This window comes from Rutilus rutilus (assembly GCF_951802725.1).
Source record: "Rutilus rutilus genome assembly, chromosome: 20".
NCBI classification, from domain to species: domain Eukaryota; kingdom Metazoa; phylum Chordata; class Actinopteri; order Cypriniformes; family Leuciscidae; genus Rutilus; species Rutilus rutilus.
In genome coordinates, this window is record NC_140225.1 from 3,163,920 (window position 1) to 3,182,309 (window position 18,390).

The 18,390-nt window shown below is 37.3% G+C and overlaps 1 protein-coding gene across 1 annotated transcript in view; it reads left to right on the plus strand.

Annotated features, from left to right (window-relative positions):
- Nucleotides 1–10,334: 10,334 nt before the first annotated feature.
- The window catches only part of kcnk12 (potassium channel, subfamily K, member 12), a 45,798-nt gene continuing 37,742 nt past the window's right edge, over nucleotides 10,335–18,390 (plus strand). Inside the window, exons 1-2 of the mRNA XM_084391767.1 lie at nucleotides 10,335–10,422; nucleotides 10,502–10,917. Of these exons, the coding sequence (XP_084247893.1) occupies nucleotides 10,593–10,917 (325 nt within the window). The 5' untranslated portion in view covers nucleotides 10,335–10,422; nucleotides 10,502–10,592. The remainder of the gene's footprint in view (nucleotides 10,423–10,501; nucleotides 10,918–18,390) is intronic.

The following is an 18,390-nucleotide window of genomic DNA, read 5'->3' on the forward strand; positions in this document are numbered from 1 at the left end:
TACCAAGGGGGCAAATAATTCTGACCAGCACTGCATCTGTAATGTTTTGTAGTATCCTCTGGGCTTTTTTGAACAGACCATATCATGATGACCACTCAAAAACATCTCTAAAGTCATTCTCTGCTTGTGAAATGAACTTTAAGGTGAGCACATACAAGACTATAATCAGCTGTTACCTCAATGTTTAATCTCTACAAAAAAGTAGTATGGTGGAATCGGATAGTTATATCATACTGAATGATTTTATATTCACATACCATGGTATTTACATGATCCAAGGTATTTCATCACCAGTGCAATTACGCAAATGCACAATTTACAGGAATAAACGTGTAGTTTCACCTACAAAAACAAAGTGTATATCTAAGGTCTGTTCCACAACCCTAATGAGCTAATGACAACCTCCAAAAGATAGGCTGCATAATTATCCTGCCTTCTAAGAAACGTTCATGCATCTTTTGCAGAGAAAACAATCCCATAATGCATTGGGCAGATCAAAATTTTTTTTTTTTTTTTCTGTATTAATTTAATATAGAACCGGCGAATAATAGAAATAATTAGGATTCCTTGAGGAACGCTATTTGAGTTGCTGCCAATGAAGACTGTTCCAAATCACACATTTTCCGCCGGGGAAAATCTGCAGATTGTATTTAAGCATGGTAAAATGTTTAAAGGACATTGATGGCGATGTGTAGAACAATGTGAATGACAACATTGCAAATCTATTGGAATCTGAGGTGCTTTTCGAGGGTACATCTCCTCTGTGGGCCTGCCAATAAAGTTTAGTTTCGGTTAGGATGCGTCTTAGAAGGCCGTTACCTACATAGGCAATAGACAGCAAGGCAGTTCACTTAATTTGGAGCGGAGCTGTAAAGTTGTCGTTTATAGTCAAACAGCATTTAGCCTGTCAGGAAGTAATGTGTTTGTTCTGCAGGTCTTGTTCCAGCTCCCCGTGGGCTGATGGGGATTGTTGCTGAACAGATTGTACAGGTGTAAGAGGAGTGTTATTCAGCGACGTGGCACCTGTCCAAAGCACTCAACAGCGACACACAGGCCTAGAGACGCGTCTGAACGGGAAGAGAAGTCCTGCTACTACAGAACAGCATCACATCTGAAGTGATACACATGCCTGTGGTGGAGAAATAGTTTCACTGACCCTTGAGAGTTGCTGTAGCCATTATATCGATGACAGATCGATTACTGCAGGAGCGTGGCGAGCCAACGAGGTAATCAGGGTTGATTTCAAGCCTAAATTCGTTTTTGAAGAAGGGCTAATGTTTGTTTTGGGAATACCGATTGTGTCCACAACATATAATACTGTACAAAGAGTATATGTACTATACAAGCCAATCACATGGCAGCAACCCAATGCATTTAGGCATGTAGAAATGCCCTGTGTCCGAAAGTGAATACTTTCCTACTATATTGTATTAGAAAAACAGCAGGCGAAAAACACCCGGATGACCTGCTACTTCTGAAGTGTGCATTTGATGGACACTTTACTATCCCATGAGGCCACAGGAGAGGATTTATGAATGACAGATAACTGACGCTGGTTAGTCACATGACAGTAACAACATGTTGGATGTAGTTCGACTTTCATTCATACTTTTTTTAACGTCGTGACGAAACTTCATATTCCAATGCAGTTCCTACTCAGACATTATGCGATTTTGGACGCAGCGTTGGTCCATTGACGATCTGCTGAAGTTGAAACTGAGCATCAGAATGAGGAAGAAAGGGGATTTAAGTTACTTTGAACATGTCATGGTTGTTGTTGCCAGACGGGCTGTTCTGAGTGTTTCAGAAACTGCTGATCTACTGGGATTTTCACACACACAACCATCTCTAGGGTTTACAGAGAATGGTCCGAAAAAGAGAAATATCCAGTGAGTGAAAATGCCTTGTTGATGCCGGAGGTCAGAGGAGAATGACCAGACTGGTTCGGCTGATAGAAAGGCAACAGTAACTCAAATAAGCACTCGATACAACCGAGCTCTGCAGAAGAGCGTCTCTGAACGCTCAACATGTCCAACACTGAAGCAGAAGAGCTACAGCAGAAGAAGACACACACCGGTGACACTCCTGTCAGATAACAACAGCAAACTGAGGCTACAATTCACACGGACTCACCAGAACTGGACAATAGAAGATTGGGAAAACGTTGCCTGGTTTGATGAGTCTCGATTTCTGCTGCGACATTCAGATGGTCGGGTCAGAATTTGGTGTAAAGAGTGAAAAGCATGGATCCATCCTGCCTTATATCACCAGTTCAGGCTGCTGGAGGTGTAATGGTGTGTTATATATTTTCTTGGCACACTCTTAGTACCAGTTGAGCATCATTTAAACACCACTGAGTATTGTTGCTGACCATGTCCATCTCTTTATGACCATAGCGTATCATCATCTTCTGGATCCTTCCAGCAGGATAACAGCTCAAATCATCTCAAACTGGTTTCCTGATCATGACAGTGAGTCACTAAACTCAAACGGTCTCCACAGTCACCAGATCTCAGTCCAGCAGAGCAGATTTGGCATGTGGAGGAACGAGAGATTCACATCATGGATGTGCAGCCGATGAATCTGCAGCAACTCTGTCTAAAACAGGAAGAGCAGCAGCATCACAAGTTCAGAATATATCAGCATATTAATTTGAATTAATTCATCTTGAGTAGGCACAATGCATTTTTATAAACACATAAAGACATTCTTTGACAGATTTTTACATTTTTACAGTAATTTACTTTACAAAATGGAAACGCCACCAGTTTCATACATCACTGTAGATAATACATTTTTAAATGTAAAAGTTTTTTTATTAATATTTTTATTCTTATTCATCTTTATGTTCCTAAATGATTTAAAACTTTATTTTTATGTTTTTTTCTCTCTCTCTATTTTACTTTTCTTTATTTTGCCCATACTTTGAATTACCGTGATATGCGCTACACTGTATCATTAAACTGGTCTTGCCTTCCTACCTGGAAATGAAAGTCTGATGTAAGTACTGGAATATATTCTTTGTTTCCATCTTTTTTTATTGCTTTTCCAATATGACTATTTGAAAGATTTGATATGATTTACACAGTGTTGATTTATTGCAGAGGACCCACAGAGGACGGTCTATGATCACAGCCCTGTGTTTTCCTGCAGTGAGTATCGTTTACACAGAGACATTCACTACAATAAGAAACCTCAGCTTATTATCTGATAATGATGATTATTGCTCTTTTGTGGTTTTGTTCAGCCAGCGGAGCATTCATTTCAGCATTCATTCATGCCTTATGGCTGATACAAGCAAAACCATGGCAATTTTCCCCCTACAAAAGGACAAAACAGGTAATCATTGTTCTATGCATTTCAGAAAATGTATGTTAATAGTGTCTATTGAGGGTATCATGAGAAACTTTATAAGCACATGAGCAACTTCTTTATTAGTTTCTTTATAGAATGAACGGTTATTGTGCCCCATGATAGAGATTAATCGATCAATTGACTCGGATTATTTTACATCTGCTTTGACAATGTGTTTTCTTATACGGTGGTTATGTCACCGATTCTTTTTATATCCATGTCATTTTAATTCACCGACTCTGATTAAGCAGATCCTTGTTTTTGATAAAAAAACATTAAAAAAAAAGATATGATGTCTGATTGAATCGAGTTTCTGATTCTGAGGAGGGTCATACAGGTTTCTGCATCATACACTAAGAGTTCAGAGTCGTGTGACTTAATTTTTTTTTTTTTTATAAAATAAGTCTCTTTGTTTACAAAGGCTGAATTATTTGATTTAAAAAAACAACAACTGTAAACTTGTGCAATATTATTACAATTTAAAAAACAATCTGTGTGAATGTATTTTAAAATGTCATTAAAAAATATACTGATTATTATTAATGTTGAAAACAGTTGCTTCAGATTTTTGTGGAAACTGTGATACATTTTATCAGGATTCTTTGATAAATAGAAAGTACAAAAGAACAGCATTTGATTGAAATAAGAAGCTTTTGCAACATTATAAATGTATTTGCTGTCACTTTCGATCAATTGAATGCATCCTTGCTGAATAAAATCATTCATTTCTTTAAAAAAAAGATCTTACTGACACCGACCTTTTAAATGATAGTGCTATTAATATTAATATAAAATGAATATAATACAACAAAAAAAAAAAAAATATATATATATATATATATATTAAACTTACAATTTTTAAAGACTGAAATAATATTATTTATTTTTCTTTTATCACAATATCGCAATTAATACGACATACAGTTAGGGTGATTTTTCATTATATCACTGCTTTGACTTGCTTTGCTTTGTCATTTTATCATGACCCAGTGTGCTTTACTTTCTTTGTATTGTATGTTTTAATTGATGATAAATTAAAATGAGATTTTTTTTTTTTCTGATGTTCTCTTTAAAATGATTTGCATGGTTTGATAACATCTAAAATGATCGTCAAATCAGACGCCATCTCTGATCCACCAAACTACTGTAAATCCCACAATTCTTGGACCATTTTCAAGTCACAAAGGTCCTTGACTCAGATTAGAGGAAACAAACTGTTCATCATCTTTGGACAAGCAAGTGTTATGATGCTTTTTGTCTCCTCTTTATCTGTTCTTGATGTTGGGATGGTCAGTGGTCGGTTTAATTGGATCCTCAGAGATCGTCTCTCTCACACAGAAAGAGATGGAATTGAGGACCCGTGGAAAGGACACAGTCAGCAAAGGATTTCTGCCAAACCTGGCAATTAAATCACAGCCATAAGATAATGAGTTGTGTTCCCCATTCCATGGATAATTTCGTAGGTGGAAAATAAGGAACGCTGTGCACCACAACTACAAGAAATTGATCCCTGGAGGGAACTAAAAAGGTTATCAAACATATGTTCCAGCCAATATAACTGATTGATAATATAATATCAAACTGTGCCATTTAAGTGAAAAGTTTTACTGTGAACATTGCTAATTAATCCCTTAATGAGAGACGCTGTCAGCGACACTAAGCAAAGTGAATCCCAGCTGCTTCTGTTATAATCAGCTCAACACTGCGTTCATTTTATCCAGCGTATGAGTCATTAAGAAATAAAGTGAACTACCTCACATTTTTAGTACATCTACATGTGAATCTTCATTAAAACACACGTTAGACTCGCATGTCTGAACAAATATTTTCAAATTGAACAATGTTGCAGATTTATTGAGCTCCTCGCCTGCATTGCAACATGAATAGATGCGGTTGCTATAATAGGTTTATAATTTTGTGGTTTGCTGAGTTAATGATGTTGTTGTTGTTGTTGTTGTTGTTGTTGTTGTCATCACTGTTATGGTGTGTACAGAGATCCACTTTTTATTGCACATTTGCTGTCACTGTTATTGAGGTTTGTGTGCTAAGAGGGACGATATTTATAATGATGTCGGCTATAATTGTAATGATTGTTCTGCAGCACGGTGATCTTAGTAATCGTTCTTGGTGTGAACGGGCCTTAAAGTCCCCCTGTACTCTAATTTTATGACTTAAAACTCACCTTTGATCACCAAAATGACATATTTAAAAACAAAATTCCTTAAAAAAAAAATTATTCCGCCTAAAAATAGCTTGAATGTAACTCGACACCCTTGCCTCATTTAGTATGCGTGGTTCTATGAATATGCAAATGAGCCCCGCCTCCACTCACTCACTCAGCTCAGAGATCCACTGGTTGACGATCACACGTTGATCTGATTGGTTACAAGGTAGTTTGTGACGTCAGAAACACCAGCAATTTCAAAGCGTGTTTTTGAGACTGTCTTTGGTTCACTGCAGTTTTAAGGAGGAAATACTCAGCAATGGTGTCGACTTATGAATTTACACATGGTTTGTCTTAAAGCATATTAAAAACACCACATAGACATATAAACAACATTAAAAGCTGGATTTTCACCACAGGGGGACTTTAAGAGTGAGTATATCAAACTATTGCGCAAAACAGGCTTGGAAATCCAGACCCAAATCTTGAAAGATGCGTATACTGTATGTGTGTGTGTGTGTGTACTGTATCTGTAGATGAGAGCTGACTCTGTTCTTTGCAGAATGACACTGGATCGATAGACTTTCCTAATGCCTCCCTCTCCACAGATCTATCTATCTCAGCCCCTCCGCTGCTGTCAGCCCAGAGACGCACTGTCATTTAATCGCTCAGGTAATTATAAAAAGCAACTTTCAGGGGGAATCTTGACAAGTTAGTGATGGATGCAACCATATGTTCTCTGCCTAAGCAGCATCAATAGAGTAGAGAAGCAGATTTTGTCTCCTCTTTTCTCATCAGCGTTTTTCTCTTTGTTCCCAGCCAAGTCGAAATATACAGTATAGGCCTGTGCATGACTATATTATACCACTGTATTATATAACCACTGTCATTTATACTAATCTGGTGATTGATAATGATCTGAGCCAATCAAATGACTGTTATTTGTACTGTGCTAAGCATTATTTACGTCTAGTCTATCTGATCACATGGTATGCATATAGATATCTTACTAAAGGACCATGACATCCGTCCTTTTTACCCTTTCTTGAACATGCGGATCATTACATAATTTCTTTATTGCAACATAAGCACATTCTTTCAAAGCAAAGGCTAACAAAGTTAAACTATTTAGAGAAATAACAAAGGTTTCCATCTTCTTCAAACACCTTCATTGCCACTCTGTTAAAGAAAACATTTCATTCTCCATCAAAATCTCCCACCACAAGACACCGAAAGGAGCAATACAATAATGAGTCTCTGTGTTTCTCTGATCGAAGCGATATCAACAGTTAAACAACAGAGAAAACCGCTATCAATAATTCAATTACTGTACATTTACATTCATGCATTTAGGACCAACAAAACAGTGTAAAAACATATTCATGGTCAAAAAATGTGACCAGACACTTCATAAGAATTATACAATAGACTTAAAATATGTGCTTTATATTAAAACAGAGGCATTGTTTATCCATATTGATGCTATCATTAACATCACCATCCTTGCCGCAGACTACATTATTAGCAGTAGTGTGTGTGTGTGTGTGTGTGTGTGTGTGTGTGTGTGTGTGTGTGTGTGTGTGTGTGTGTGTGTGTGTGCGCGTGCGTGTGCGTGTGTGTGTGTGTGTGTGTGTGTGCAATGAGGATGAAAGAAAATTATTGTATTCCCCCAAAGGAGTTAACATGGTTAGTGCACAAATGTTCTTATATTTGATTGGATGGATGGATGGATGGATGGATGGATGGATGGATAGATAGATTTGATTAACATTGTTTAATGTTATGATTAACTAAATTGTATGTATTCAAACAAGCCTTCTGTATCAGAAGTGAAGCTTTTGAATTAGACTCCAGAGAAGAAAGGGATGTTGATAATCTGATGAATGGAGTATCATGTCTCCCCTGGAGTAAGATGGGGTTAAGTGATTTTTTTTTTTCAAGGACACAGTGTAGATAGAAGAGATCTGTGATCGCAATCACTCTCGTTCCAGGGCGACCTTCTCCTTACCGCAAGTGATTTATTTGAAACCTTTGTCTTTCCATCTGTTAACTGTTAGACTACAACATCTGTACATAGGAATGGTTTACCAAACTGTACAATGCTGTCATTATTTATTTATTGGGCAGGTGCTTTTAGCCAAAGCAACAAACAATTCATTTATATTACATTTACATTTATGCATTTGGCAGACGCTTTTATCCAAAATGACTTACATTGCATTTCAAGCTACACATTTACATTCTTATCAGTTCTTGCTTTCTCTGGGAATCGAACCCATGACCTTGACGTTGCAAGCGCCAACGCTCTACTGTTTGAGCTACAGGAAAACTAAACTAAACAAATTCATTCAATCTTCCCCTCCATCATAGCTCTCAAATCTCATGCTTTTGTTCTGATTAAAATCTTTGCCTCAAGATGGGACAGGCTAAATTGGACATCGGTGACATGTCCTACTTTTGTCATTGAGTCTTGCATGTCTCATAATCCATGCACAAACATGAATGATGTGTGACAGAGGGGAATATTTTCAGTGCATAACCATTTTAAATTCACACATTTGCAAGCACTCAGTGATGTTCTAATTTGTTGTTGTTTTTGAACGTGACAGTCACTTTTACTCACTAATAATTGAGCTTCTTTATGTTTAAACTTGGTCAATCAACTTGGGGCTTGCAAACTGTTGTTCTGTTGTTCAAACTGTTTCATGTCCCATCTTATCTCAACACAGCTTGATCACATACTGTTCCCTTATAAAATGCATCTGCATGTTTCCCCCATCCGATCAATAAAAACCTGGAGTGAAAATTTGTGTAAAAAAAAAAGAAAAAAAAAAGCACCTTTGGCATTCAAAACATCTCAGTTTGTGTTTCACATAAGAAAAAATGACCACACTTTAGATTAGGGTCCAATAATTCTCACTATCAACCAACTATTAACAATGACTTTTGCCTAAATAAACACATAATTACTGCTTATTAATACTTAGTAAGGTGGTTATTAAGTTTGAGTATAGGATTAAGGGATGTAGAATAAGGCATTAATATGTGCTTTATAAGTAGCTACTAATAAACAGCCAATAGTAACATGCATGCTAATAAGCAATTAGTTAATAGTGAGAATTGAGACCCTAAACTGTAACCAAACAGTTTAACACCAGACAAGTGTTACCCAAAGTCATTAGTGTTTGGACAAATGGTGAGTAAATGATACAATGATTATTTTATGAGTGCACTGTTCCTTTAAGTAGATGGTGTTCGTTTGGATTAATCAGTAATTAGTAACTTAACGACACATAGCATGACATCTGTTGTATGACCGGAAAGACTGATGTAGCAGTTAACACTTTGGATTTTAAACATGCCAGCCATTGCATTGGAGTCAGACTCATCTAATTCTGTCTCGGGACTCACAGTTGGCAGTGGTGATGCTGGCCACAGGTAATTATGCCATCGATTAATTGTCAGAAATAACAAGCCCAGCTCTTCCAGTTACCGCGGTGCGCTCGAGCGGCTCTAATAGGGCGCGCGGCAGTTGTAGTAGCGCGTGCCGCATAGTTTCCTCGTGATTTGTGGGGAGACTGTGACAAGGCAAGGCGTGCGTTAGGGGCGCAACATGGACTTACTGAGGGATGGAATCAACATTTACCATTATCAAGTTATTGTCGACACATTTCACCTCATCGTAGATGTTTTTGGCGCTCCCTTCTGATCTCGTGAGCTGTCTGTGGAAAAAGGGCGGGAAAAGCACAGTGCGCTTTTCAATTCAACATCGAAAACAAAAATGAAAGAAATTAAAATATTTGAATAATTCAAACATCAAGACGGAATAAAGGAGATTTGTATAGCTTACTAAAAGACAGGCAAAGTAAAAAATAACATCAAGTGTCAAATAACAAAATACAAGCTATGCTGTATTTTCTAGGTATAGTGATAAGGAAATGTGACGTAAAACTGCATGACTGTTAAAGAAAAAATAATTGGCTATAGATTTAATATCCTATATTAAAGAACTTTGTTAAAGGTCAAACTGTTAAATGGCTTCTAACTTTGTTAAACGTAAAGCAGGTAAAATAACAAGCACTGTATAGCTGCCAACATTACTGTAGTGTAAATCATAGTTGTACTCTATGCGCACAGATTGGATCTGAAGATCAGCCTCATTAGGACTGCGGGCATCAAACATCCCACAGCGAATAGACTGGAGATCTGCCTCACAAAAAAAAAAGTGCAACTGGCTCAAATGGTCACTAAATGTCTTTATTTGCATTGACCCCGCTGTATCTTTCACTGAAGCAAAAATTAATGTGATTCACGGGACGAGAGATTTTGCGCAGCGACCCAAAGGATGCGCTGGATGCTTCATCCGCAACATGGAAAAGCAGGAGAACACACTGCTGCTGCATCCCTGCAATAAAACACAAGCAGGAGTCTGGGAATTTCATCGGCTGGGGATTTTAGCCCGCAACTGAACAGTTTAAAGGTGGATTTATGTGGATAAGCAGTCCATGGGATGGAGACGGAGATGGATGTAGAACTACTTTAATGAGCGCGAGGGTGAGTCTAGTTATTTAACAAACTATATCTGCTAAAGCGGATCCACAAGTGGTGTATCTGATGGAAATGTATCCTTTGAAGGATTCGGCCAGGTTATTTAGAATGCAAAAATATTAATAAATAAAATTCATAATTGGTAGCCTCACGCGTTTCTTAAACAGAAGGAAGCAAAATAAAGAGTATGAACTTGGAAAGTTAATTTTCTCTCTTTTCCAAGACTTCTCTTTCTTGTTTGAAACAAATATCTGTGCAATATCCTTTAGAAGACCGGAGTGTCCAAAAGCAGCAGAGGCAGCAGCAGCGCTAGAGGATTCATGTCACTGAAAATGGCAAATGGATAAATGAAGCTGGTAAGCGTCTCACATGAAGGCTTTCTCTTATCTAAAACTTATCTGAAGTGTTTGATACATATCATTAACGTTATGTTAGGAGGTCTCGGAGTGTCCTCAAGAAGCAGGTGTAGTGGATCCATGTCATTGCATTGGTCGCTGTCCACCGCGCCGGTGGTGCTGAGATCTGGATGATGCAGGGCTGCCGCTCCCTTCACATTAACGAAGACAATGGGCGCTTTCTGCTGCTCGCGTTGCTCATCATCGTGTATTTGCTGTGTGGCGCTGCGGTGTTCTCCGCCATCGAGAGGCCGTCCGAGCTGCGGGCACACGGGCGCTGGAACCGGACCCTCCTGAACTTCAGTGACACGTTCAATATCAGTTTGCAGGATCTGAGCTCCTTCCTGAAAGAGTACGAGGTGGCGATTGCTGCTGGAGCTCGGGTCGATGCTCTTCGACCCAGATGGGATTTTACAGGGGCGTTTTATTTTGTTGGGACAGTGGTGTCCACTATAGGTAAGTCACCAAAATGCATGATTTTCTTTAATGGGAATAATTATTCTTAATAATGTATCTTCTTGGGCTATTAGAAAAACGATTTCAGTGCTTTTCTTAAAAAGATACGCTCAATTAAATGTCTGCTAATTCATATGTCTTTTGATTGTCTCATTTTGAACATTCTGTCGACTATAAGTAACTTTGCAAGTACTAACTCTTCATAACTGCTTATAATATGCTAACTGCAAACACACAATTGTCTTCAGGTAAGTTTATTAGCCAACGGCTCAACAAGCTTTTAGTAATTATTTGAGTAAGTATTTAAGTCCACTTTAGACATTCTACTAATTATAAGTAACTTTGCAACTACATGTCAACTAGCAGTCATTAGAGTAATATCTGCTAACTCTTTATTTTGATGCTCCCAAACAGATATTCAACTGACTATAAGTAACTTTGCAAGAACATGTCGACTTATTCAACACTAACCACCAGTCTACTAATACTCTACTAACACCCTAATGAGAGTTAGTAGACATGTATGTGCAATGTTACTCATATTTAACAGAATGTGTTAAAGGGACAATCAAAATAAAGTGAAACCGGCTTTATTTCTTCTATTGATTACGAAAGTACAGTGGAAGTTGATCAGGACATGGGCTTATTTGCTGCCACCATAGATCTCAAATCTCAGTAGTGCTAGCACATATTCAAACTTCAAATTTGAATATGCAAATGTATAAATTAAATGTGAGAGCTGCGGCTAAACTAGGGTAATATTTAAAATAAATAATGGTTTTCAGTCTGTAACTTGCTTAAAACTACATTTATGAAGCTTTTGTTTTTTCCCTTTTTCCCTTGTTGGTATAAATCACTGTCCACTTTCATTGAATGGAAATGACATGTGAGAACATTCCACAGAGGAAAGTAAGTCATAAAAGAAAGCGTGAGGAAGGATAAAAGATATTTTATTTTTGGGGTGGTGAACTGGTGCAATTGTTATTTTCGTCACATATTTTCCCCAAAGACTGATATCAAATGCAATCTTAATGCTCGAGCAGGATGGATTCTGATTGGCTGTCAGTGTTTTTATCACTATGGGATTTATTTTTTTGAAACTGATTCCAATGATATTGTTCCTCTGTGTCGTTATCGTTAAAGTTGTGGACTCTGTTGCATTTGGAATGATTTTTAAACTATATCTTTATCATCCTTGGTGTGAACGGACGGACCTTAACATTGTATACCTAGAATAAAACTACAGGACACATAAATGGAAAATAGTACAGTCAGCGAGTGCTATTTGTATTTGGCAGCGACAGCCTCTGGCTCCTTGCTTGACCCCATGACCTTTCATTGAATCTCACAGCGCACTTTTGCCTTGCCAAGACAACATTTCCTCGCTCTCTGCAGAGACTTCACTTTTCCATTGGCATTTCCCCAGCATAAGTCCTCTGAAGAGCAATAAACACCCTCTAGTGTTGACTCTTTCTCTCGGGCACCAGGCGGCCGAGCCAACTCCCTGCTGGACTTCTGCATTCAGGACAAACCCTCAGGCTTGCAGTTTGCTGTGGGGCTCATGTCCCAAAAACCAAATGTGCTGATGCCCACATGTCCTGGATAACATTTACCCGCTTATAGGTCACTAAAGAGCAAGTACCCCTTCGAGGCAACCCCCTGGTTAGTGTGTATTTGCTTCCTACAGCCCTTGGCTCCTGTTTTACACTTTCCATCGGCAGTGAATAATCAATAGCCTTGCACTTTGTAGTTCTTTCAACTCAGAGTAATGTATTCAGCAGGACTGTCGCTGTACGCTCCATGCTACCTTGCAGGACACTCAGTGGTCGCCTTCGCAGATGAAAACTGAAGCGAATGGCTGCCGTTCTGTTTCAGGCTCAAAACCGTCAGGATTCGGGTCGGGTTGCACAAGCCATTTGTATGTTCTCAAATAAATTGGAACGTAAAGTCCACAATAGAGGCTTAGTAACCACTAGCTAGTTTGTAACTAACTCTGTACTTAATTTGGTTGCACCATTTGTTCTTAAGGCAGAATGTATGTTGTACGATTGGGAGTTCAAGTCTGATTGGCTGGTTTTATGGACCATGTTGATAAAATGAAACAAACTTTGAGGAAAAACGAATCATTGGATTTATCAAAGTTTGGAGGTTTGCTGCATCAAAAAGATTCTCATAGACACTTGGCTGGAAGTAACACCAGCAGAACTATATCGTTTAGTTTATGAGAAACAGCACTTATTTTACACAGTTTGTAACTTTTTTTTGTAGAGGATTATCACATGAACCGGCCTCTAAACGAAATGTAAAGCAGAGCGAATGTGGTTGGTCGAGTTACATGCTGGCAGGGAAAGGTCTGGCTCTACAGGACTACTAAGAAGCAATAAGTGTAATTCTGCTTTATTTACCAACTAAGCTTAAATGAATGTGTGTTTTGTGCACTGATACGTCTCCATCTTCCTTTCATCTCGGTGTGAAGTCTCGATACCCCTCCCGCCTCCTGAAGAGCTTCAAAGCCCGTGAATGAGAGGTGCTCGGGCTTTGTCATGATGGGGTTTTTCTCCAACACTTCTGCCATTTCACACACAGTGAGTCACAATCAGACTGAGACGTTATAATGGGGGAAACAAATGTATTCACAGATGCATCATTGATTCAATCAATTATTCCTCAAACAATAATGATAATCTGAATTTTTAAGTAATTATTAATCATTCTGTTTGTTGGAAAACATACTCGGGATACAAATTAGTGCCGTGCAGTGTGCAACAAACTGTTTACACTGGTGTTTGTGCAATCAAACATACACAGTTGAGTTTATTAGCCAAAGCTCAACAAGCTTTTAGTACTTATTTGAGTAAGCACAATAAAACTGTCACCTTAAAATAAAGTGTAACCCAACATGTTAAAGGAATTGGTAACACTTTATTTCGGTGGTCCACTTTAGACATTCTACTGACTATAAGTAACTTTGCAACTACATGTCAACTAGCAGTCATTAGAGTATTAGTAGTTAATATCGGCTAACACTTTATTCTGATGCTCCTCAACAGACATTTTACTGACGATAAGTAAACTTTGCAAGTACGTCAACTTATTCTACTAATCCGAACCTAACAGTCTACTAATACTCTAATGACTGCTATAGTTGACATGTAGTTGCAAAGTTACTTTTAGTTAGAAGAATGTCTGAAGTGGCATATCGAAAATAACGTGTAACCAAGGAAGTTAATAAAGGCATTCACTGCTCTTAGGGAACTGGTATGGTGTAATTGAACTGAGTAAATTTGACTTTTTTATTATTTTATATCAACTACCATTCAAAGGTTTGGGGTCGGTAAGAGTTTTTAATGTTTTTGAACATCGAAACTGCATTTATTTGATGAAATATTATTATAATTTAAAATAACTGTTTTCTATGCGAATATGTTTATAAATGTAATTTATTCCTGTGATCAAAGCTGAATTTTCAGCATCATTACTCCAGTCTTCAGTGTCACATGATCCTTCAGAAATCATTCTAATATGATGATTTGATGCTCAAGAAACATTTATGATTATTATCAATGTTAAAACAGTTGTGCTGCTTAATATTTTTGTGGAATCTTTTTTTTATTAATAAATGTTTCCTTGTGGAATATATATATATATATACAGATGGTGGACAACCAGAATGAGACTTTTACCGCCGCCGTTCCCGCGGCGGCAAAATTGGGATGTGTATTTGCTGCCTTTTACCGCTGAGTGGCGCTGTAATCACAGACTTTGAAAAGTGTCAGTTTATTCTCTTTATGACGTAATCTGCCGCGGCAGTAATCTGAGCTGAGAGGCCACAGATAAATTCAAGATAAATATTGTGGTTAAACGAATTCAAATTCATTAAATTTAAACAAAGTAGACACGTTAAAAGTGTGTGCCCAGTTTTTCTATAATTTAGAAAGGCTATGTCAATAGGTTAGCCTACTTGTCATTTACTTACATAAAATTAAAACATTTTCAGGACTTGCAGTTACTAACCGATGTTAGTCGGTTTAAGCATTCTTTGTTATATTCAGAATTAAATAGGCTTACATGTTGTTATGATTATCAATTGAATTATTTAATAAATAATCAACCACAATGCCTATTACTGCCGCAGCAAAAATAAACCAGTCGAATTTCAAAGTCGAAGCGAAATGACTAGGCTATACCGGGTGCCGCAAGTGACAGGGCAAAACAGCAGCAACTGCGGCATTTTAAAAGGTAAGTTTCCTATCTGTTTATTTAAAAAAAAAATGAAAAAATAAATAAATAGGCTAAACATGGCGCAAGATCTTGTAAAAAAAAAAAAAAAAAAAAAATCATTATTTGAACAAAAATGAGACTGATTGAATATGTAAAAATATAAACAAACAAAGTAGAGAATAAAACAAACTTTTAGGGAAAAAATATAGGCCTATTATGCTACAACAGAATTGGTTAACAAATCGGTTAACCGAATTCAAATCGGTTCAAATACCGAACAAACAGTAGTAGACCTAGGGTATTCAGACCATAGCTCTGTGGTCAATGCATTAACATAGCCTCTCGGAGCTTCAAACGATCTGAGATCGAATCTCAGTGTAGATGACAGTGTTTATGTTTTTCCGTTCTTAATGCGTAAAAATGCATCTGTTTATTAAAGTCAATCGTCTTGTTTAATTATCAATTGTACATTACAACATAAATTTGCAACATTCCAGTTGTGCCGCTGCAAAGACGACACATCTGATGAAGGAAGACTGTCAGCCGATTGCACCAGAAAATGAAGATGATGAAGCTCGTCTTTAATCTGCTAAATTATTTTTTTTTTGTGTGTGAATCATTCACGAGATTGAGATGACTGACAGTGATACCCGGCCATAGCAACGGAAGACATTATTCAAAACAGATCGAAAAAATCAGAAAAATACTTTCAATACAGTATTACTTTCAATTAAAAAATAAACTGAAAATGTAAAAGAAAAAGAAAATAAATTAAGTTTGAAAACCCATCGCACATTTCAAGGTATGAATAAAGTGTCGGGACAGTTTATTTATTTAAACAGGGTTGCATCGATAGAGTTTATTCCCTTTGTGATGCAAAATAAGAAACACAGAATCTTATTCTTGCAACATTTTAAATTTCTATTGTCAAAGAAATTGCAGCTAAATTAAAAAATCAAAACGGTACAAAACGAAAAAAGTTCAAAGCAACAAATTAAGAACAGGCGTTTTTCTTTGCCTCTCTCGCGCTGGATATTTTTTTACTAAGTTTGGTCTCCCTCACTGCGCGCGGCGGGTCTTTCTTGAAATTAAGCATTAATAATACAGCTGATAATACTGTATATGTCGATGTGTGTCATCCACACAAATCACGAAAGAAAAAATCGAAAAAATGTGTTAATTTAATTTGTAGAGGATTTGTTTTTAACTCAAACATTAACACTGAAATAAATGAAACTAAATTATTGTAATTTTTTTGGCACACCACGACGAGTGGCGCTATGCATTGTTCTAAAGCCAGGTTTTATTCTAGCATGTTGAATTAGTGTTGGACAAACGCGGCGGCGCGTTCATTTGAATGAAGAGAGTTTGAGCGAACACACACTGGAACGTTAGGCCATGTCGCAACGAGTGAATCGTGGACGAGTGGTTGAACTTACGTTACGATCATATAGATGACACCGGTTCGAATCCCGAACTAACTTGGACTACTGATATTTTTATATTAGCCTATTAATGCGTTTAAACGACAAACAATAAAATCAGAACCAGTATTCTGTTGCGTTCATGGTTTCAGTGGCAGTAACAAATAGCTTTTGTTCCTTCAAAGATACAACATGCCTTGCTGAATTCACCTTACAATAAAACGAGGTGGGTCGTGAATTAAAGAGCTCTGTATCTGCTAAATTGAAATTGTGTGTGGAAAACCTTTAAATACAATCAATAAAACTACAATATATAATTTAATAAGATATAGGGCCTACTGTACATAGGCTATGGACTTTTGGAGATTTTGAGATTAATCCTTAAAAGAATTTAGCCTTTGCCTGCTCATCAGGCTGGCTCCGACACTCTCCATATGAAAGACGGAACATTAACACCTCTGTCCTGCACCCCCACGATAAAGCAACTATTGCCTTCTCCAAACCCCCCACAGGCTAGCTGAGTTTGCAAAACAAAACAAAGAGTTTGCCACTCGTTGTGGTGTGCCAAAACACTTAATTATAAACTTAAATATTTCATTCAAAACAATCTCAAAACGCTTTGTGACATTTTGAAAAGCAGTGGATGCATTACTGTCACTGAAACCATGAACGCAACAGAATACTGGTTCTGATTTTATTGTTTGTTGTTTAAACGCATTAATGCATTAATAGGCTAATATAAAAATATCAGTAGTCCAAGTTACTTCGGGATTCGAACCGGTGTCATCTATATGATCGTAACGTAAGTTCAACCACTCGGCCACGATTCACTCGTTGCGACATGGCCTAACGTTCCAGTGTGTGTTCGCTCAAACGCTCATCATTCAAATGAACGCGCCGCCGTGTTTGTCGAACACTAATTCAACATGCCAGAATAAAACCTGGCTTTAGAACAATGCATAGCGCCACTCGTCGTGGTGTGCCAAAAAATTTACAATAATTTAGTTTCATTTATTTCAGTGTTAATGTTTGAGTTAAAAAAAATCCTCTACAAATTAAATTAACACAAAGTCGTCTATAAGAGTCCTTTATAGGCTACGTAAAAAAGCAAAGGGCTTACAGTCTTAACATTTAGGCTACTTTGCTTAAATTCGATACATTTATTTTTAGTAGGGCCTAATAAATTTGTAGGGATGTAATTTCAGTATGCTTTACCAACGCTATTTATTCAGTTAAAGTTCCAAGAGGTCTGGTCTCTATATTTCCTTCCCAGCTGACACTAATATGCAAGTGCACAGCAAAATTCTATTCTAAAAAAAAAAAAAGTCTATAGGCCTACTATACTGTTGTAGCCATTAAATAATCTCATTTAGTATCATATTTGTTAAAATATTATAATGTTATTTTTTTCCATCTATGTTGAATATGAAAAGTGAACAGCACGAGTAAGATAGGATGCATTATATCGAGAGATGGATATGGAGTGGGTCAGACATGATTTTGACCACTTCATTACGTTTTGTTTAGTAGAAAACCTTTCTTTAAAGTGAATTTCGTTTTCTATAAATTGTATCTTAATTTTAATCAATTTTTCATCAACCAATTGCCTGTATTTAAATAAGTAAGAGAAGCAAATATAACAGACACTAATCATGGAGGCGCCCGCGCGGTCACTTGAATTGCACGTCAGCTGGAGCGCATTTCATCCTCCTAACTTAACGAAACTCAGCGTATGCCTCACACAGACATGATAAATACATCAAATACACAAAGCTTGAAATGTCTTCAAACGAAATAATTCAAAACGAAAAGAAAAAGGCTACTCTCT